The sequence below is a fragment of the Rattus norvegicus genome, chromosome 11 (genome assembly GCF_036323735.1).
Source record: "Rattus norvegicus strain BN/NHsdMcwi chromosome 11, GRCr8, whole genome shotgun sequence".
In the NCBI taxonomy this organism is placed as follows: domain Eukaryota; kingdom Metazoa; phylum Chordata; class Mammalia; order Rodentia; family Muridae; genus Rattus; species Rattus norvegicus.
Genome location: NC_086029.1, coordinates 44,626,568 through 44,649,352, shown reverse-complemented (window position 1 = coordinate 44,649,352; position 22,785 = coordinate 44,626,568). Strand labels below are relative to the sequence as shown.

The 22,785-nt window shown below is 48.6% G+C and overlaps 1 protein-coding gene across 5 annotated transcripts in view; it reads right to left on the bottom strand.

Moving 5' to 3' along the window:
• Positions 1-2,754: 2,754 nt before the first annotated feature.
• The window catches only part of Itsn1 (intersectin 1), a 182,084-nt gene continuing 162,053 nt past the window's right edge, over positions 2,755-22,785 (bottom strand). For all 5 annotated transcript variants that reach the window (NM_001136096.3, XM_039088246.2, XM_039088247.2 and 2 more), the window contains 8 exon segments: positions 2,755-10,687; positions 12,349-12,522; positions 12,948-13,031; positions 13,297-13,379; positions 14,646-14,767; positions 15,941-16,153; positions 19,040-19,207; positions 21,892-21,990. In NM_001136096.3, coding sequence (NP_001129568.1) covers positions 10,539-10,687; positions 12,349-12,522; positions 12,948-13,031; positions 13,297-13,379; positions 14,646-14,767; positions 15,941-16,153; positions 19,040-19,207; positions 21,892-21,990 — 1,092 coding nt within the window. In that variant the 3' untranslated portion in view covers positions 2,755-10,538.

The window sequence follows — 22,785 nt, the reverse complement described above, 5'->3', positions numbered from 1 at the left end:
CAAAACCCTATCTAACAGCAGAACAAGCTATGTGGTGGTGGCACATGCCATTAATACCAGCACTCAGGAGACAGGCAGGCAGATCTCGAGTTCAAAACCAGCTTAGGGGGTTGGGGATTTAGCTCAGTGGTAGAGCGCTTGCCTAGGAAGCGCAAGGCCCTGGGTTCGGTCCCCAGCTCCGAAAAAAAAAAAAAACAGCTTAGTCTACAGAGTAAGTTCTAGAACACTCTGGGCTACACAGAGAAATTTGGCAAAAAAAAAAAAAGAACAACCCAATACAGGACAGCCTGGTGGGGAAGCTTTTATCATTCTTTCAGAGGTACTGAATTCTAATGCAGCACTCAGGTCAGCTCACAAACACCTGTAACTGCAGCTCCTCCAGTAAGACACACTTGTGTGTGCATGCACGCCCCCACATAACAGTAAAAATAATAACAAAATAGATGTCAAAATGTGCCACTTGGTACTTAAGACAGATTAGTATAAATGAATGTCAAGTCAAACAGCCCAGTCCCATGCAGTCCTCCAAAACCAAGTTGTGGGAGACGAGAACTAATGAGAAAGCAAGCAAACAAGACGGGAAGGTTCCTGTGACGTGTGCAACTGAACAGTCCTTGTGTGTGGGCACAGTGTAGCATCCATGCTGGGTTCTCAGGACACAACACATGAGGGCATCACAAGTCTCACACGGAACCCAGTTGTGCATGCCTGGAACCTCAGTCTTGGGGTGGTGAGACAAGAAGACCAGGAGTTGAAGGCCAACCTTGTGTGGCCCTGCCCAGAAAGCAGAAAAGCACTTGTGTAGGAGTGTGGTGTGGCTTCGTCTCCTGTATTTTTCTGGACCTGCTGACTTTGCCTTTGGCACCCCATGACTGTTCTCAGCACTTCTCATGCTCTCAAGAATACTCAACACGAGTCTGTCTCTGCTATCCCAGGAGAGATGAGAAGGTGGCGGTTGCCTTGTTTTGTTTTTCTAGGTTAATTTTTGCATCATTTTTCTTGTACAACTACAACCTTATCTCTGGGAAATAGACGTAAGTAGAGACACCTGTCTCAGGGCTCTTAGCATCCTGTGTCTGCAGAGGAGTGAAGGCAGAAAGAGCTCAACCTGAGCGTGAGGTTGGCTGTTCTTACTTTCATGAACTATGTGATTTAAACCATGCAGGTCAAAAGGACCCCAGAATCAACTGAGGAGGTTGTCCTTATGCTCTCGATTTAATGGCGGCTCCTGCCAACGCTGCCTGTGCTGCAAAGAAAGCAGAAAACACCCTGACGCCTTGATCTGAATGGACAGATTCACATGCAGATGCCAAAGGGGTGTTCCAACCGCAAAATAAATAAAGAAAATTAAAAACCTGCTCTTAAACAGAGAAGAAGCAGTGTGGCCCTATGCTAGCAAACCTTAGATAAGAGTGGCATTCTGTAATTTATAGTAACGTCTAATACTTCTTTAGAACTCCATTAATGTTACAAAGCAGATATGATCTCTTTTTCATAAGTACTGTTACTTGGCAACAAATAGGTATTAGAATGCACAGGACATGTATTGGGAGTGGCCTGCTCTGCCGCTGGGCAAGGCTGTGAAGGAACCACGTGCCACCAGCCTCAAGGCCTACTACAAAGATCACAATGGCTGGTTAACCTCACCAACACACCGGGGGAGGACCTACATCCTAACTTCTCTTGTCTGCACATTCACAACACCTAGGACAAGGGACAATTGTGTGGGTGACTTATCTTCCCAGACTATGACCACCCCAGCCCAAAGGCCAGCATTCCAGGAGAGAAGGAATGAGGTCTCTGGTAGCCAGAGATTTAGGTGGGTCTGCGTGTTGGCCTGACAGCCTTCCCAGGCTACATCTGAGCAGAGATCTCTGATGGCCTGAGACTAGGGACGGTTGCAGAACACACAGTCATTTCTAGTCTCTGCACGGCCCAGGCAGCATCCTGCAGTAAAGCTGCCCGCACCTCTGCAGTCAGGACATTACTTCCACTCCAGCCTCCAGCAGCATGAAGCCTATGGCTGGCAGTAGTAAGAGGCATACAACGTACTCCAAGACGTGCTGGCCCAGTGCTCACACTGTCACGAGTCCTTTTAGTGCACCCTAGACTTTCAAGAGTGATCAGTATTCACCCGAATCACCAGAAGCCAGCTCTTAGTTGAGAGGCAGATGGGTAGGGTTGGACTAACTAACCACTAACTAAAGTCATCTGGGATGCTCTCTCAGGGAGCAGGGGTTGGAGGCGAGGCGAGAACTGGTTCATTGACCCTCCCTGGCTCACCTGAAGCAACATCCGAGGTGCTCAAGTACAGAAGGGCTGCACCCAGGAGCAGCCTGGACTTTGGATATTTTTCTGGGAAGTGAGAGGAGTAGGGAAGTAGGCCCCTCCTGGGAGCTTCAGACTACCCGCTCTTCCTGCCTGAAGACCACTGCACCTAGGAAACCTAAGCTCAGCCTCCCTGTGTGCTTCGAAATGCTGAAAGAGGCTGAAACCAGCATGTGGCCTCCCTGAATGCCCCTGAACGTGGCCATGCCAGCTCCTGACTAGAGCCCACCATCTGTGGCAGCAGGTCTGGTGGAAGACTGGCAGGCTGTTCGTCTCTTCTGAATATGCGTGCATCGGTATGAGTTAACCTGTGGTGGAACATGGTCTCATCTCAGGTCACGGTTACAAGATCTCTTCCGTTTTATCATGGCTCCTCCCATCTCATTGACCACATATCCCCTGCAAGGCAGAAGAAAAAATCCACACTTTTGAGTTCCTAAACATCCAACTTGGATTTGTTTTTTTTTTTTAATAAAATTTAGTTGGGTTGAACCCAAGTGATCTGATCACACATTGCTACTCCTGGGATAAGTTTTTAAGTTTCTTCTATAGTTTATGCACTTAAGTTAGATTCCTAAAATACTCTCATATACATACAGAAAAATAATCTCTCAATGAGAAATCACATTTTACAATAACAAGTTAAGTATTCAGACTAGAGAATCTGTTGTTTATGCAACATTGAACAGCATAGCCTCTTACATACTGTATATACATAGAATCGTCATCCCCAAAAACATACAGCAAAGATTTCATGACAAGCCACATACAGAACACAATCTTTTTCACATTTTATAGTGGGTCTCTGTCTTTTTCTTTGTTGGAAAATGCACAAAACGCAGAACACCAGGAGCTGTGTGCTGGCTGTCAGACACAGGACATTGTGGAGGGTTTCCCCCTCTCTATGGATGTGTGCACCTGTGTTCACCATGGCCAACGCTGCAGAGCGGAATAGCTAAGACGGTACAACACAGGCCAATGATAGCCTGCACCCCGTATGCACCGAGCCATACAGAGGGGCAAAGAGGACTCAGGCTTCAGCTCGTGGGCTGCTGTTGACCAGATCTGAGGTTGACCTCTCAGCTCCAAGGTATTTGGGGCCATTAACAACAAATGCTCAATTAAATGCACATCTAACCATTGAGCATCATCAACTACGATCTTTTGAATGTTCTGACAGCAATATTCAGCAAGTAACGCTTTGAGAATGTTGATTGACAAAATGTATCCCAAAATATTCATTCATTAAAATGGATGCTAGCACAATAGTGGTCAGATGCCTCTAGGGAAACAGTCTACTTTCATTTAAGACGATTTAAAGCCGTGACAGGCGAGCCTTCTGTGGTTTTCCCTTCTGTGGTTTCCCTTCTTAGTTTCTGCGTTCCTAGTTTTGAAAGAGGGTCTCATGTAGCCCAGGCTGTCCTTAAGCTCCTGATTCTCTTGCTTCCATCTCTGAAGGGCTGGGATTACAGGAGTGGAATCAGGAAACAGAAGAAAGATTATTGTTCTGCATGTGTGCACATGGGTCTACATTGCAAAAAGCAAACAGAGCCTGAGGGCTTGGAGCATCCAGCACAACACAGGCTGCACAACAAAGCAACATGGACATGGCTTCCAGGAGAAGCCCCCATAACTTCTGGCCTCCCCAGAGCACTGGGCTTCCAGAACATAGAGGTTACACATACAGCAGAGTCTTTCTTCTTTGCTAACACATGGGGATCTAGCATGTGAGAGCCCTGCCTCGTGGGAGCAAACTCTCAGACACTTGGCCACTAGAGCAGACAGGCAGCTGGCTCCAACCACTCCTCTCCAGAAAGCAGTATCTAAAGGAGCAAATGGCCAGTCATTGTCAGGGGCAGGGACACTGAGCCCTTCTAGGCTTTTCTCCATTAAAGTAGTTTAGAATCTCCTCTGTGACACCAGAAACAGGGAGACCAGCCCTTGAATAGGGGAAAGGTTTTATTTCAAAGCAGAAAATTTAACTTTGAAGACTCAAAGGCCACTTGATATCCAGAGACACACCCTGGACCAGGACCTGAGAAACCATCAACCTTCAGTTGACAATTCCCCGTCCATTCAGGGCACTTTCGGTTGTGAGCGGAATTCTACATGCCCTAATTGTTCTAAACCGTACTGTTAAGGGATAAAAGAGTAGTGTTTTGGAAAACAGCATCACTTTCTAAGAATGCACGAGGCCCTGGCTTTAATCCTTAGCACTGCAGAGAAGAAAAAAAAGAAAAGAAAGAGGGGGGAGGGAGGGACGGAGAGAGAGAAGGAGAGAGGGAGGGAGGGAAGGAAAGAAGGAGGGAGGGAAGGAAGCAGAATGGATGGTATGTTTCCATCTCAACTCTGTGCAGCCTGCCAGGGAGACCTTTCCAAAGAAGAGACATAACAAGCCCTTCTCCATTTGCAGTGTAGTCAAGGCCAGCTCCATGGTGTTGGAGACCCCCAAGCAGCAGGACCCAATCTCAGCTCAATTCTCTGTTGCTACTGCTGAAATCTCCAATCCATTTGGAACAAGAAGGCCACCATTTTTATTTTTGCACTTGGCCCACACATTACCAACTGCTCTTGAATGCGACTTGGGAAAGGGTGGAACAACACATTTCCTGTCTCCTTCAGTGGTACACACACTCGTTCCCCAATGCCTGGTACACACAGACACACTCACAGACACACTCCATGATGCATCCAGCGGCTGCACCAAACCACCATTTGCCACTTAAAATGTCCAAAATTGAAATCTTCGGGTAGAAAATCTGCTGTCCTACCAAGTAGGGCGATCCTGTCTTGTGGGGACAGAGGCCTCCTTCAGGCATCCAGTCCTTTTCTGTGGAGAACTGAATTGCAATGTTCCCCTCTGAAGTCGGCACAGAAAAGGCAAGGAAACCGCAAAGGGTCTCTGCCCAGCCCCAGACCCAGACCCAGACCCCAGCAGGCAGGAACACTTTCTCAGTAGATGCCCAGCAGTGGATTCTCGAGACCTTCCTTCGCTCACCACTTCTCTGGGAGAGTGCTGGAGCACTACAGCCCGGGTCTAGCCAGCCCACCCCACCACCACCAACCCCTTTCCCACTAGGAAGATCCTTGAGTCATACAGGAGCAATGCTACTGGGATGCAGCAGGGGGCGCCAGCACCTTGACCTTGCTAATAGAACCATCTAGGTAGGAATAGCCCCACAGTGCGGAAACTGCAAACAGAAAGGCAGCTCTGCCACACTCCCATTTGACTGAGGTCCCCACTGTTTTCACTGAGCACAGGAGATAGGACGAGAATGACGAAAGAGTATAGCCGGAGAGGCAGAAAACCACAGATGCAGCTCTCGCAAACGATATGTATACGGTGACTCTAAAAGAAGAAAGGAGGAATTTCCACAGCAGAAAAAGGAGCCCTGGTCACTGGCCAGCTCTCCAGAAATCCCGGAGGGATGTTGGGAAATTTGAAGGCTGACAGAATAAGCTCTCTTCTGAATGCAGCTCTCCTCGGTGGACTTTGAACAATACTCATCGCTGCGATAATAGACTCTAGACTGCTCCAGAAAAACAGAACAGATCCCATTAGAATATAGCCTAGGCCCTGACACAGCGTAGGGGCAATTCACCCTGAAATAGGACAGTTCTAGAAGAATTATACGCCAAAAAATAAATTACTGGCTCCTTTTACAAAAGGAACTAATTAGGTCTGTGTATGACTTAGTTGTTTGGTGGAGATGAACACTAATGTTTCCTTGTGTGTGCGCGTGTGTGTGTGTGTCCGTGTCCGTGTGTGTGTATGTGTGTATGTCTGTGTCTGTGTCCGTGTGTGTCTGTGTCTGTGTGTGTGTGCCCCCCTCCACACATATGTAAGTTCAAGAGTTCTGACCTTGTCAGCACGGAGTGTCCTGTTCCTGATCCTTCAAAGCAGGATGTCTTTTTTTTTTTTTTTTTTTTTTTTCCGGAGCTGGGGACCGAACCCAGGGCCTTGCGCTTCCTAGGCAAGCACTCTACCACTGAGCTAAATCCCCAACCCCAAAGCAGGATGTCTTTAGAACTCACCAGCCAGTTCTGCAGGGCAACACCCACACTCAGTGTACCACACCAGCAGGGAGCAAGCCCAAAGACACCCCTGTCTCCATGTCCCCAGCCCTGGGATTACAGGTACACATTACTGCTCTGGCTTCTTTATGTGGGTGCTGGGATCAAACTCAGGCCCTCAGGTGAGCAGGGCAAGGACTTTGCTGACTATCTTCCCAGGTATTGAACATGAATTTTATTTTATTAAAATGACTTAAAGTAGATCTACAAGTTGGTTTGAAAGCCACAAGGAGGTCCCTTCTCTGCCCCCCAGCCCCCAACAGGTGGCCTGGATAGGGTAGGGACCCCTTGAAGGAACAGCACACTGTCAGCATGGCTCACCATGTCTTGGCCCCTGACTGTAGCCTGCCAGTGTGCTGACATATGAGTTTTAATGCTCCCAAGTTAGAGAGCCTGGGGCCTCGGTCATCTTTCTCACAGGCTGCGTTTTCCATGCTTCTCAAGGACAGAATCTTCTCCTTACAGAGAGGAAGTCATTATAAACCTCAGTTGATCATTCAGACCTACAAACAGAGACCTCACGCAATGCCCTGTGAGGAAATGATCTCTAAACTTTCTCTTTCTCTAGCCTGACTGCTTTCCAGGTTATCAGGGAACAGAGAAGAGGAGGAGTCTCTGTGCCAACAGCCAGTCACACACTTCAAGTCAAATCTAACGAGAAGTCTTCATTATTTGCTTGATAGCCCATCAAAGGGCAATGTTCGTTAATAGAGGTCATCCAACATAAAATGCTATACCCGAGGTCTGTGGGAACTTCCACTCAGAAAGCTGTGGTGGCTCTGGGGGGCTCCTGCACTAGAGGTCTAAGTCTCCATGACAAGGGGGACAGGGAGGCTATATCTTCAAAGATGTGAATGCCTGGAATGTGTGGGTGGCAGGGATTGTGAGTCTCTTCTCCGAAGATGTGGTCCCCTAAACCCCCACAAGGAGCACGTGGCAGTGAGTGAGCCCTACCTTCCAAGTGGCCCTCACTTGGCCCTTCATAACCTGTGAGGAACCAGTTAAAAGTCTGTTGACTGCCTGCCTGCCTCCCTCCTCCCTCCCTGCCTCCCTTCCTTCCTTCCTTCTTTCTCTCTTCCTTTCTTCTCCTGCTTTACAGCATGACCTTGGCCCCGTGACCCTCATTCCCTGCATCCCTGCACAACAGTGTCCCTCGGGAGGTAGGCAAGCAATGGAGTTGGGAAAAGGGCAATCGCTTGAAACTCCAGCACATAAGAGGCAGAGACAGAAGGATCCTAAGTTCAAGGCCATCTTGGGCTACGGAGTCAGGTCTTGTCTGAAAATAAGGAAGAGGGGTTGGGGATTTAGCTCAGTGGTAGAGCGCTTGCCTAGGAAGCGCAAGGGTTCGGTCCCCAGCTCCGAAAAAAAGAACCAAAAAAAAAAAAAAAGTAAGGAAGAAATGTTCTCTGTGGAGAGAGGTTTCGTGCTTGCCATCCAAGAATAGAGATGTATTATTACAAAGCTGAACCCAGCATTAAGCTATCCATCCACCTGCTAGGGGAACAAAACATGGACGCTGCCCAGAGACCAGGATGGACCCTTTGGGACAAGTGGTGCATGAAGGAAGCCCACGCAGGAGCTTCTGTCCTCAGAGCTCTCAGGGTAATTCTCGGGGATGACTGAGGGTCAGGAAAACCCCTTTCTGAGTGAGAGGAGGTCAGAGTGTAGGAGGTAGTGGCAGTGTGGCCCACAGAAGAGGGATGCCTTTAGGGGTGTCTGAAGGGCTGGATCAGGATGCCTGACCGCACAGCCTAGACAAGCATTTACAAAGCAGACAGCTGAAACTCTGACTCCTTGTTGACCAGGACATGTCATTTGTAGGAAGTGTAGCCTGGCTGGTCAAAAAGATAGACGCAGAGGAGAGACTCAAGGTTTGAGACTATGTATCGCCCATGGATCACAACAGGACTCCATATCAACAGAACCCAGGAGTCACAGCTAGGTCTGACGGTCAGCCCAGCTCATCCAGAAGTACAATCGGTCACAACAAATGATAGTCGTAGATGCAAGGACACCAATCCAGATCTGTCAACCCCCAGGATAACCCAAGGGTGTCCAGTCGAGTCACCTGGGGAAAGACTCACAGACTGCATTTACATGCTGCAATCGTGGGATTCTATGAGTAGGAAACCCGGAACCTACAGGGTCACCACGCATGCCTCAGCCTTCCTGCAAGAACCCTGATGTTCAACATCATATTCCTGTTCAACACGGAAGGGGTAGGGGGAAGGGACGTAACGGTGACCCTACACTAGCCATTTACACACGCAATGCTTGTGGTTCACACCACAGGAACAAGTCCCTCATCAACACAGCGAACAAAGCCCCTGCTTCTAGAACCCGCGGGAAGCATGGGTCACAGGTCTATTTATAGGTTTCATTTAAAACAGTTTCTCAACAACAACGGAAACATAAACGTGTGATGTTTTGATAGTGTTTTCCGCTGGAAAGGTAGTAAGCCAATCCAGTCCACACTTGAAGTTAAAGTCTACCTCATGTTCAGTTGAAAGCTGCTAACTGAAGAGTTTATTGGCTTGTTTAAAAAAAAAATAGGCGTGTCTGTTGTTCTTGATACAAAAGTCAACACTATTTTCCATAAATAAATACGAAGTTCTCGGAAGTATGAAATGTAAACTGTTGTCCTTTGCCCCGTACACATTTTTGAGAAATCACTCAAAACACACATGGAGAGGGACCTTCTGGAGTCACGTGGAGCATTCAGATTTCAGCAGAGTGGCTATTCTGCCACCGAGACACTATCATTTACGGAGTACTTCTTCTAGAACCCTACCTAGTTCAAATCCGAGGACCTACCGTAAAAAGGAACACCACCTAATGCAGGTCCAGGAGCCAGAGACATGCAAAGACCGGGTCACGGCCACAGACAGGATGCAAACAAGGAAAAAAGCTCGGCCTGCACGTCTCCTTAGCAAACCAAGTTATTATCTAGACAACCAACCTATCTCTTAGCATTTAAGGGGAAGAAAACTGAAGAACCCAGATGGAAAGCTTGGCCTATGGTCATACACCCCTGACTCTGGCCCATGCGTTGCCCAGGACCGTCTCCCATCTTCCCACCCCGTGAGGGGTTCACGTTTTCCCAAGGTCTTTCCCCCAACCCAGTAATGGATTTTCTTAGCGTCTCTCCACACCTCCTATTTCTTTTTCAAACTTCATCCGTCTAAGGTAAGACTTCCTGGTGCGGCAAGGGGTTGGGGTGGAGGGTGACCACTAAAGACTGGTGTTGACATTTTTCACAACAGTCTTTCAAGCACAGAATGGGCTCAGGCAGGACTGGTCACCAGACAGAACTTCTCATGAAACATCCCAGGGTCTCCAAGCCCAAGATGCTCTGACAATAGCTGGCAACCAGGACCCCCAAGGTCGTCAAGCCTTCTCAATGACCCGAAGTGGGACCTGACTCATCAGGACAGACCCTCACAGATAATGACCTTTTGAAACATCTTCCAAGCACACCCAGAATCAGAACAGAGTCACCCCATGGTATACCACTGTGTTTTCACTGATCAACATTAATCAAGTCTAGAGGGGAACGAAAGGTACAGCTCTAACGACACATTCGAGAGGCTTCTAGCAACAGCCCTGCAGAGATAAGTAAGTCAGTGCCTGCTCCAGGGCCATCGTGCCCAGCATTCAATCTAGGGCCCCGTTTCTCAGTGAGAACTGGGCTTCAAAGCAATGATTCTGTCATAATTGGACTAAACACACCACGTGTGGATTATAGGCCAAGTAGTCTACAAAGGGCTGGTAGAGGTGAGAAACAGGAGACCTACACAGTTCTCCAAAATACAGTCACTGCGTTTATAAATCTATTTTATAGAAACCAGACCCACACCTCCAGTCCAGGCAAGGATCCAAGCTCCCAATGGAACCTCATTGAAGGTCCTGGATTTCAGAGACTCTAGAAGCCATGACAAGACCATGGGAAGGACAAGGGGAAAGAGAATTTGGATTCACAAAATGAGACATGGTTCGAAGGTCAGGATTGTCGAAAACAACTCCTCACAGCCTCGAGGGGCTTCGTCTGCCGTCCCTGTTGCTCCGTGGCTGACCACCAGACAGCGTGCCCGCACGGGGCCTTGAGAAGGAAGTCATCTATGATCATCCCAGGGCTGCTACGGCTCATCAAACAACTGCAGGTCAAGGCGAACCACAATCTCTCCTGTGGGCACCTCATGCAGCAGGAGACACTTTGTAACTGGCCCCTTGGAGCCCTGGTCTTTCTTGATGTCGGCCACTCGGATCTCTGTCCGACCCAAAAAATCTGAAAGGGGACAAAGCAAAGGGTGGCTCAGAAAGAGGTCCTGTCTCTAAGACTCCTGCTTGTTACGCCGAGACTCTCCTATAAACCGGCACACTCCAGCTGATGCTAAGACCAGCACAACATTTCCAGTGTACTTCCCCATGGAGCTGTCAGGGACATTGCCATGCTAAAACAAAACAAAACAATGACAGTAACAAAACCCCCAAGACTTTCTACTATTCCCAATAAAATGTGTGTGTGGGGTGTGTGTGTGTGTGTGTGCGCGAGTGTGTGTGATGGATATGTGTGTGTGATGGGTGTGTGTGTGAGATGGGTATGTGTGATGGATGTGTGTGTGTGTGATGGGTATGTGTTGTGTTGTGTGTTGTGTTGTGTGTTGTGTGTTGTGTGTGTGATGGGTGTGTGTGTGTGATGGGTATGTGTTGTGTGTTGTGTTGTGTGTTGTGTGTTGTGTGTGTGTGTGATGGGTGTGTGTGTGTGATGGGTATGTGTTGTGTGTTGTGTTGTGTGTTGTGTGTTTTGTGTGTGTGTGTGATGGGTGTGTGTGTGTGATGGGTATGTGTTGTGTGGTGTGTGTGTGTGTGTGTGTGTGTGTGATGGGTATGTGTGTGTGCTGTGTGTGTTGTATGTGTGTGTGTATGTGTGTGTGATGGGTGTGTGTGTGTGATGGGTATGTGTGTGTGATGGGTGTGTGTGTGTGTGTGTGATGGGTATGTGTGTGTGATGGGTATGTGTGTGTATGTGATGGGTATGTGTGTGTGATGGGTGTGTGTGTGTGTTCTATGTGTTCTCTGTGTGTGTGATGGGTATGTATGTGTGTGATGTGTGTATGTGTGTAAATGTGTAATGGGTGTGTGTATGTGTGATGGGTGTGTGTGTATTGTGTGTGTGTGTGTGATGGGTGTGCCAGCTCTCCTGGTGGATTGTTGCACATTATATACACTTATTGAGATAACACGTGGTACCCCACAAATAGAATAAATTCACTGTATATTTTGAAATATATCAATAGAGTCAAGGAGAAAGTTCGGTCAGAAAAAACATGTGCCTTCCAGGCTCACAGACATAAATTTGATCCCCAGGATCTACATTTAAAACAAAACCCAGAGGCGGGATTGGAGCGATGGCTAAGCAGTCAGGAACACACGCTTCTCCTCCAGAGGACCTGAATTCCGTTCCCAGCATCCACATGGTGTCTTACAACCACTTGTAACTCTGATTCCAGGGAGTCCGACACTTTCTTCTGGTCCTCACAGGCTCCTATATACATATGGTGCACAGAAACTCGTGCAGGCCTTTTTTAAAAGCTAGGCCAAGAGGGTAACTCAGTTGGTAGAGTGCTTGCCTACTATACTGAAGCCTGAAATGAATTCCCAGCACTGTATAAACTGGCTCCAGGCCAGCCTGGGAGATAGTCTACCTTAAAAACAAGGTAGAAAATTCCTTAGTGGTGTTATTCACACACACACACACACACACACACACACACACACACACACACACACACGCCAGCAAAATGTATATATTTCTCTTTGACAATATAGATGAAACCACTGCCAGGCTCAGGTTCTCAGGTGGGGAAGCATGCACCTCGGGGGGCCAAACCATGGATGCCCCGAGGGCAGAGAGGGCGGGGCTGAGGGTGCCCATATCGCACTCACCGTCTGGCGAGAATTGGTCCCTCTCAAACACAGTGATGCAGAGAACCTCCTGTTCCAGGTCTCTGATGAAGAACTGGCAGTTAGAATTCCACTTAGGGTTCAGCGTGTCCTGGATTGTCTTGGTGATGTGGCACTGAGAGCCCATGGTCACCTCACAGTACGGGTTGCTCTTTCCTGGAGTGAACAAAAACCCCTGCCAGGTGGGACACGTTTCATTTTGATCCCCCTACACCTTCGAGATTCACAAGTGGAAGATCTGGTGGACCCTCCCATAGTTTGGTAGCATTCAGAAGAGGAACAAATGCATCAGCAGCGTTCAATTTCAGACCCCTTCGATCTGTGCACATACGTCATTGTACACTGCATATCATACGTGTGTTACAGAAATGCTATATATACATAAATATGTATCATTATACACATTGTATGTGTGTATGTATGTATAACATACATACATCTTGACAAGTGCTAGAAAAACCAATGCCAGCAGGAAATTTACATAAGAAATTGTACAAATGATGTCAAATTGGTAAAGAGTAAGGGGAGGGCAGAGAACCCGAATATCCTAGACTGTTTGAATGGAATTCACGGGTCCTTACCATGTGACCGACAGGGCTTCAGCTCAATGCCTTCTACTACGTTCACCATCAATCTTCCAATACCGGTCGCTCTCTGGGAACGGACTAAACCACAAGAAAACAACACAAAAAGGCTTCCTTTCACATTCACTTTGATGCCCTTCTCGTCCCAGCACGCTTACAATCTGTGCAAAGCATCTGCCTGCTCTTGAAAGCAAAACCCCTCCTGTGAGGCTCTTGCCCTTGGATTCCGCCCTTCATCCATTACTCTGCAACCTGCCTCGCTCCTAGCCCCATTTCTGGCACTGGGACACTAGGATGGACTCTGTGGCCCTCCCGCCCCAGTGTCTTGGGCCCCGTGGCACATTACCCAGATACGCCTTCTCTCGCTTCTTTTTCTCCGTCTCTATGTAGAGCTCAGATGCGGCCTTGATTTTCTGCACCCAGGCAGTCCTTGGACCGGAAGAGACAGAATGTTGCCAAACAGAATGCACAGAACAGGCTCCGGGTCTGCTCAAATTCTGTTTCCAGGACTCTTTTTACTTGGTTAATTTGAATTTAACTACAAAGGCTCAGAAAAGAAAGTCTGGTTCTGCAATGCGCGATGCTAATAATTAATTATCCCTACCATCAGTAAGAAAGCTTTGTGGTTTTGTTTTTATTTTTGTTTTTGTTGTTGTTGTTTGTTTTGTTTTGTTTTGTGTGCTTGTTAGTTGGTTTTTTGAGACAGGGTCCCAAATAGTTTAGTGCAGACTGGTGATAAACTCACTAATTGAGGATGACCTTGAATTTCTATCCCGCCCACCACCCTCGGAGTGCTGGGATCACAGGCTTGCACTTCTATAACCGGTTTATGTGGTGCTAGGAATTGAGCCCAGAATTCTGCACATTTGAGGCAGGCACTCATTACCCGAGTAACAGCCCTGCCCGTAAGTAATAGACATAGTTCACATTCCCCATGTCCATGAAGAAACTGCTAAATGCCAGGCTGGAGGGGGACAAGCATGTAGCTCCCTGTCCTCCCTCACCCACGCAAAGCATCACAAACTTGGAGAACCCAGGAAGACAGAAGGGTCTTTTTTTTTTTTTTTTCTGAAATCACCCAAGGGAAGAACCACTTCACACTTGGAGGAGCTCGTGGCAGGCAGTGCTTTGGCGAGCCGGTTTTCTCAGGGTAACTTTAGCCAATCTTCCCGCCTGGCAGGAATGTTCTTGGGAATGCTGTTGGCCTTCTGTCAAGCCCACCCTCCAGAAAGCGATCTGTTTCACTTGGCTCCAGAAGAGTCTAAAATAAAACTGAAGCAAAATGCCAGCAACCCAAAGACCCAGAATGCCGTCCTGCGGGCTGGGGGCTGGATTAGTCCCAAATCACCTTTCTATTGGAGTCTACCACCTGGGAAACGCAGGCCAATCTAAGCAGCTCTCAAGACCTCAAAGGCTGCTGAATAATTCAAAAAAAGAAAAAGAAAAGAAAAAAGAAAAAGAAAAAAGAAAAAAGAAAGAAAGAAAAAAAAAAGAATATTCTCCAGCAAAGCTGATTTCAGTCCATTTTTATTTTGGGAAACTCATGCCAGATGTCTAACTTTTGAGAAGTTCTAAAAAAAATGAAATAGTATATATACTACTTTCTTCCACACAGAGGTGATAACCCTGCCATGGGGAATGCTGGGACACATTGACAAGTGGTCCCCACCCAGTCCTGGGGAGGGTGGGGCTTACCTCTCATTTATACTTTCTGCTCGGAGCGTGTAGACTCGGTCAATGTGCGAAATGTGAAAGATAGGTTCATCTCCAGAAGGGTCCGTGGGCAATTTTACTAGAACCTCATTTAAGAAAATGGGCTGCAAAGTCATAATACAAAGGTGTTAAAAAAAAAAAAAAAAAACAAGGCAGGGGCTCTGTGTGTGCATTAGGTGAGCATTTATGTGTGTATGACTGCCCATGAATGTCAGTGAACTACATTGAGCATGTACGTGTGTGTGCGACCCAGTAATCTAGATGAAGGGTGTGCGGTTGTAGCTCAGCACACACGGTATACCAGAGCATAGGTGCTATTTTTAAATGTGTAGGGTGCTTGGCTTGCTTGTGTCTGTGCAGTGCGTGCATGGCACACAGAGGCCAGAGGAGGGGGTCAAGCCATCTGGGACTGGAGTTACAGATGGCTGTGGGCAGCCTTGTGAGTTTTGGGAACTGAACCTAGATCCTTTGTAAAAGCAGCAAGCACTCCTAACCTCTAAGCCACCTCTCCAGCCCTGTTCATACTGACTTTTACATCAAGCCATATTCATTTTACAGATATAATCCTTACAAGTAAGAAATAACTGTTCTGTTTCCCTGCATTACATCCTAAGCAGCGAACGGTCTTCACACCTAAGAGGGTGTCTCCAGGACTTTCATAAAAGGTTCTGACAGCAGTCCACATAATCAGCCACTATCTCCCAAAATAAAGTGAGCCGCTGCTCCTACGAGAACCCCTGAGGAAAGACATCCCTCCCCCACCACGCATAGATCAAATTAGAAATTAAAATTTCCCATGGCACAGCAACACACAAACACAATCCTGCACATATGGGATTTAGCATTCTGTCAAAACAAACAAACAAACAAACCTTCCATACAATGGTGGCAGAAGGGAAGGGCATAGATGTTTTAGGCCACTGTGAGAGTTTGTCAGGGCATCTGAGGCAGAGTTGAAGGAGCGGTGGGTGCTTCGACTGGTGATGATGTGTTGCGTAACACATGTTTTTGTCATGTGAGAAGTGGGGGTTCCCCATTAGGATTGTGTGTTATTGGGAACCAAGGTGGGACACGGACAGCCCACTACTCTGCCTGTTCCGTTTACTCTATCTTAGCTCCTCCCCTTACCTGTCCCCAGCCCCTCCCCCTTTCCTATCTTAGCTCCTCCCCTTGTTCTCTCAGCTCCTCCCCTTTACTATCTCCACAAGTAGTCCCAAACCCTTCTGAAATAGACTTCTTTTGGAGACCTCTCTTTCCACGACCTACATCAACCTTACCGTTTTGTACATTTTATACTGCAGGTTAGATTTGGGGCTGAAGACTTTGTCAGTGCTGGAAGAGCCTAAGGGCTTTGTGATTTGGGTCAGCAGGAGGAAGTCATTGAAGAGGAAGCCATACAGCTCTTTGTTGCTCTTGGCCTTGTAGAGCTTCCCGCTGTGCAGAAACTTGCGTGGTCCCAAGCAGTTGGTCACCGAATTGAACACCAGTTGCTAGAAAAGACAACCAGACAGGAAGAAGGCTAGATGTGTTTGTTTCTCTGTTGGAACCCATCAGAGTCAAAGGCTGGACCCTAGCAGGACGGAATCCCACATACAAACCAAGAATGGCTCTAAACGATTCCCGGCAGCAGCTGCTGGAGGCAAGAAAGCCTCCCCTTCTGGGGTTCTGGGTAAATTCTCAAACCTCTCTTCTGGGGCTTCACTCTAATCTCAGGGTGTGGTGAATGTGTCTCTTCCCTTCATTTATTGAGAAGTGGGGGGCTGGAGAGATGATGGCTCAACCATTAAAGGCTAGGACGTTTAAAGTATAAGAGAAGAGGGCCATTAGGAAGAAAGGAACCCACTAGTGCCCCTCTTACCTATCTGTTTATGTGGGGCACAACACTGGAGTAGCAGTAGCTCCAACAGGAAGTCCCCACAGAACTCAGTCTACGGTGCTTCTGGAAAGTGGCAGAGCACTTGTACAAATGCTACTTTCCCAGATGCAGGGTCCAGACCCCAGGATGAGAGGGGCTGCAAATTTTGGTGGTGCCAAGTGACCCCTCAGAGCTCTACACAACAATGCATCCTGAATCTCACCCCATTATTAGTTTAGAAACGGAAGAAGATGACTCTCTCCCACCACTCACCAACAGTGAGGGCAACTGTGAACCCTGACGTAATGGTTCCAACGTCTACCTGGGGGCTGTCATCTCAGGCCAGCTCATCTGAGGCAAAGGCCCCATTTTTGACAGTAGGCAAGAAGACAGGGCCACAGCTGTGCACAGGCACAAGAAACCAGGAAGCGTCTGACTTTCAAGACCTCCAACTGCCCACACCATGTGGATGTTGAGACCTGAGCTCTGGTCCTCTATAAGAGCAGCCAGTGCTCTCAACTGCTGAGCCATCTCTCTAGACCCTGAGTGTGTGTGTGGAGGGGGAGGTGGGGTCCCAATCGCTATTTCTCTTTAAAATGTACTTGGGGTTCGGTGTTGAACAATGACACATGAGCAGATAACAAATGATCGTGTGTGAATGAATGAGCCAGTCAAGTAAAGGTTGTGCCTGGTTCCAAACAGAGAAGCCACAGCTGCCACCTCAGCTTCCGCAGGGGCTGCTCATAGCTTTGCTTGTGCACACCCTCACTGCAGAGGGTAGGAGGTGGGGCTGGGGAGGGGAGGGCACAGGCAGTCTCCATGCAGGAAGTGCTCTTGGAATTTAGAAGAGGGGGGGAACCACAGGGAAGAAAGGGGAGAGAAACACATTATGCCTGGGGTTTTTGGAAAACTCTAGCAATCGTATATACACATGCATGCGAGCCTGTGTGTTCACGGATGTATCCGTACACCTCTGTGCTCGGGTCAGGGGAAACACAGGCAGAAAGAGTGAGAGTGGAGGCTGAGAGACAGGAAGAGGAAAATACCAACGAAGACTCCTGTGTGGGTCAGAAGCCCAGAGAATCCACCAACACAAACTTTAAAAAAAGGAGCAAAATATGAAACACTTTTAAAATTCAAGCTGGTTAAAATAAACTAAAAAAAGAATGTGCCCATTCTCAAACCATAATGAAAATGAAGTTACTGGATCAACCACCAAAGGCAGCGTCAGCCGGTGCCCTTTGGACCTGTTGACACTGAGCCCCACACTGTGTGGCAGAGTAAAGACAGAGGGACCCCAGGCTGAGGTGATGAACTCAGCAGGGCGACTCTCCAGAAAGAAAAGCAAGGGGGTTGGGGATTTAGCTCAGCGGTAGAGCGCTTGCCAAGCAAGCGCAAGGCCCTGGGTTCGGTCCCCAGCTCCGAAAAAAAAAGAAAAGGAAAAAAAAAAAGAAGAAAAAGAAAAGCAAGGACACTTTGCTGACTTCAGCTATGTTATGTGGACGAGAATGCGCCCCCTGGGCCCTGTGCCCACCAGGCCGCTCTCACACAGGACCACAGCTGGGATTCGCTCGTGCGATGTGACCCTCAAACTCCCTCTAAATAAAACTTGGGATGGCCCGGGGAGCAATCTGCTCAGGGAAAATGCAAGTTCAAACAGTGAAGACACACACAGGGGGACGTTCAAAAGACACTAGAGGAGACAAAAAAAAATCATATTCCAGGAGCTGAGGGTGTGGCTCGGAAGAATAGCGCTCAACCGACATGCAAGAGGTTTGGTGGCTACTGCAGAAAAGGAGACCACTCTACACAGAGAAAACTAAGGGGTGAGGGTGTGAACGCTAGCAGAAACAACAGACAGAAGAGTAGGATCCACGACCGCGGGTACTGGGACTGTCCGATGTTAGAATACATGCGAATATGTTTAAAGTGCGTTAGAAGTAGAGGAGGAGGAAGAAAAGAAGGAGGAGGAGGAGGAGGAGGAGGAGGAGGAGGAGGAGGAGGAGGAGGAGGAGGAGGAGGAGGAGGAGGAGGAAGAAGAGAAGGAGGAAGAAGAGGAGGAAGAAAAGGAAGAGGAAGAGGAGGAAGAAGAAGAGGAGGAAGAAAAGAAGGAGGAGAAGGAGAAGGAAGAAGAGGAGGAAGAGAAAGAGGAGGAAGAGGAGGAAGAAAAGGAAGAGGAAGAGAAGGAGGAAGGAAAGAAGGAGGAGGAGAAGGAGAAGGAAGAGAAGGAGGAAGAAGAGGAGGAAAAGAAGAAGAGAAGGAAGAAGCATGAACATTTGAACAGGACACACAAAAGAAACCAGGACGTTTGAAAAAATAATTTTTTGGCAGCGGGAAATAATATCATTGAAATTATATGATATTAATATAATTAATGAGCTGAGGAGACACGCTGCTAGGAGAATACGTTCTAGCTGGAGAGGAAAGGGAGAGATTTGCCTCATCCCTTCTGTACCGGCTGCCAGTGTTCAACCAGGAGTGGTCCAGGCCCCGCCCGCCCGCCCGCCCGGTAGGTGGCTACCTCAGAAAGGCCTTCGCACTGCACATGCGCCTGGATCCACTCCAGCCGGTCAGAGTTCTCCTTCTCTCGAACTCCCTCGTTCACTTGGGAGCACAGCTCTTCTGCTTTCTCCAGGGCGTGCTTCAGGTGGCTGTGGTCGGGGTGGTTTTCAGGAGTGTTTTCCAGGATCTGTACAGAAGACAAGACCTTTGTCAGGACTCTTTTCTCGGTGTTGATGGACCTGGACCCACGGTCATGGAAGTCACAGTGTTTTCCTGCATGGTGCCCACCATAGCCATGGCACAGGGTGCCCTGGCCACTGGAGCAGCCTCGGGCTCAGTGAGGGCTATACTTGTTGCTTGCAATGAGTGGCCCTGCCCTTGGGCCCTCAGCCCAACCCCAGCCCTCTGAATGTCCCAGCACAAACTCCGTAACCTGTCCTGCAGAATGCTGGCTCCCAGCATGGACACTAAACCACCCACACAAACATCCCAGACCTGGGGATGCTGCAGAACAGTGCAGCAGAAGGGGCTCAGCTTCTCCTCCAAAATCTCCACCCTGTTTCACTGAACAAGCAACTCAGCCAGAGACCAGGGGACTGGCCAGGCATTCCTGCAGGCAGCCAGCGACTGCTCTTCCCCGGCTCACTTACCCAGGGGAATCCTGGTGTTGGAACTGAACAGTACCCCGTTAACTCTGGAGTGAGGGTTTAGGAGAAGGCAGGGCACCCCAGGGTGGAGTGGGATAGGTGCCATACCCCGTGTGTTCGCGTGCCCTAGGGAATGTACAGGGCCACAGGCACCTGTGCATCCTGGAAATCAACTAGGAGGTTCCCCTGGGCAAATATGTGTGCTTTGTGTATGTGTGGGGACATGTGCTGGTTTGTACATGCTTGGCCCAGGGAGTGGCACTATGAGGAGGTATGGCCTTGTTGAGGTAGGTGTGTCACAGTGGGTGTGGGCTAAAATACCCTAGTCCTCACTGCCTGGAAGTCAGTCTTCCACTAGCAGCCTTCAGAGGAAGATGTAGATCTCTCAGCTCCTCCTGCACCAGGCCTGCCTGGATGCTGCCATGTTCCTGCCTTGATGACACTGGACTGAACTCCTGAACCTGTAAGCCAGCCCCAATTAAATGTCCTCATGAGAGTTGCATTGGTCTTGGTGTCTGTTCACAGCAGTAAAACCCTAAGACAGAGTACACATATGTATATGCGTGTGTGCCTGAGTGGAGGCTGGAGGACATCCTCGGCTGTCGTCTTTCAGGAGCCATCTTCCTTGTTTATGAGGCAGAGTGTTTTGATGGCATCCAGGGCTCACCAATGAGGTGAAGCTAGCTAGAATTCCTCCATCTCTGCCTCCCAGGGCTAGAACACACCCTGCCACATCCTGCTTTCTTTTTCTTTTTCTTTTCCTTTTTTTTTTTGGTTCTTTTTTTCGGAGCTGGGGACCGAACCCAGGGCCTTGCGCTTCCTAGGTAAGCGCTCTACCACTGAGCTAAATCCCCAGCCCCCACGTCCTGCTTTCTACACGGACACTGACGTCCCATGCACTTCACTGGCCAGGTCACCTCCCCAGTCCCCGAATATGTTTTTCTGAGTGTTCTGTTGTTTTTAACCTGAGCAGAGCTGCCCCAGCTAAATGTAACAGCACAGCCTTACCAGGCGGTTTGCGGGACTGGCCATCCTTCCAGGATGGGGCATGCAACGAGGGAAATAAAACAGTTTTCACAGCTACCATGCCCATGTAATTGCTTTCCTTACTGAGTAGGTGTCCTGGACTACATTTTTCTTTTATATTGATTGCTATGACTCTAGGTTTGGGGCCAGGGAGATGGCTGAGTTGCTGGGTAAAAGCATGGGCCGTGCCACCATGAGAACTGAGTTCACCCTCTGGAACCCACGGTGGAAGGAGAGAACGGACTCCCGAAATTAAAATTGTTCTCTGACTGTCACATGTGTGCCGTGGTAACGAGCTCTGGGTTCCCAGCACTCACATGCCAACTCAACCGTCTGTGACTCCAGTTGCAGGGCATCCAAAGCTCCCTTCTGGCCTCTGAGGGCACCAGGTATGCAGTCATACATGAGGACAAAACCCCACACAGCAAATAAAAGTAAATCTTTAAACAGCTCAGTTATCCTACTTTCCCCAATCTGTGGTCAGTTGTCAGCCCCTGGGTCTCTCCCTTAGATGCTCCAGGAGTGAGAGCTGTGTTCTAATAATACTAGTTAGTGTCTTCCTTCCAGGTATTTTCGCCTCTTTCTTCTTGATTTTACGTTTTTCTCCCTTGGTTAAACTCACTACAAAGCTCGTTTCCAGAGTCAGCGCATAATTAAATATAGAAGTTCGTAGGGGAAGACACTTGCAAATGAATGAACTCAGGGAATCTGTCGCTGTGTGGTGTTGGGTGGAGCTGGGTCAGGCTGAGGCTTATGTGGGAGGGAGATTGGTTACACAGGAGGAGCCTGATCAAATTCGTACACTTCATGTACACGTGTGTGTGTGTGTGTGTGTGTGTGTGTGTGTGTCTCCAAATTCTGCACACTGGCAACATGCCAGTGCCGGGAAAGAATCAAGAACAAAGCTCTCATTCCCTGGTTTCGAAGCCACTTGGTTGCCATCTGAAGGCTGTATTTTATTAGTCTTTTTCACGCAAAACATTTTTCCCCTCCCAGCTACCAAGCAGATGGCTTCAGCACCACAGGGACACATGACCTCCACACATCAGCTCCCAGGTGCACTGGCTGGGGAATCTGTACTTGCCTCCAGCCGCCTCTGGCCGCCTCTGGCCACCTTTGGCCACTTCAGGCTGCCTCCAGCCACCTCTGGCCGCCTCCAGCCTTCCTCTGTTCACAAAGGCACAGGGGCCACACTTACGTTTTTAATGATCAGTGGGTATCTTGTGACACGCTGCATAGGTTTCAGTATGAAGCTGGACAGTGGCATGCCTTTGCACCGAGGGTCCATTGCCAGTCTCTGAAAGAGGAGATTTTTTTTTTTAAATGTGCTTCTGAAGTCTGCAAAGTCAGTGACATTACTTTTCCATTTAGGACTCCCTGCCTATTATCCCTCCAACTGGACAGTCACTGAGCTTGTGCAGCTGTCATAATCCAGGCTGAGGTGGTATGCGGAGGCTGGCGGGACCCTGGACGTGACCTGCCCGCACCCTGCCTGCCGACTTGGCAGACCTTCCGAGCACGGACATTCCGACTTTGTTCCGGATGTCTGAAAACCTTCGTGATATGCCAGGGGTCCAGAAGAGTCAAAAGACTATTTGACGAGAGTAAAAATCCCACTGAGTGCCAGGACTAATAATATAATCCTCTCATTCAGGGGCAGCCTGCACAGGCTGCAATGACTCCACGCAGGGCTGCATCGTGGAGCTGAGACCTGAGAGTTAAAACTGCAGTCTTGGCCACTTTGTCTTCGCCAGGGGCTCTTGGTGTCTTTCCTCTTACGGTGTTTGAGGTGAGCATGTGTTTAGTATTTATGTGTGTGTATGTGTGTGTACGTGTGGGTGTGTGTACACGTGGGGGGCCACACAGAGGTCAGAGGGCAACTCTGGAGAACTGGTCCTCTCCTACTTTTCTGTAGCTTCTGGGATCGGAACGTGGGTCTTCACGCTTGACCAGCCTTACCCAGAATCACCTTCCCAGCCACCAGCCACACAACTTCCCAACACTTTTGCCAACTCTATTAACCCCTCTAGTGGACAAGAGTCCTTCTAACTGCAAAAAGGAGTCCCCTCCCTCCCACTGAAAAGGAGCGACA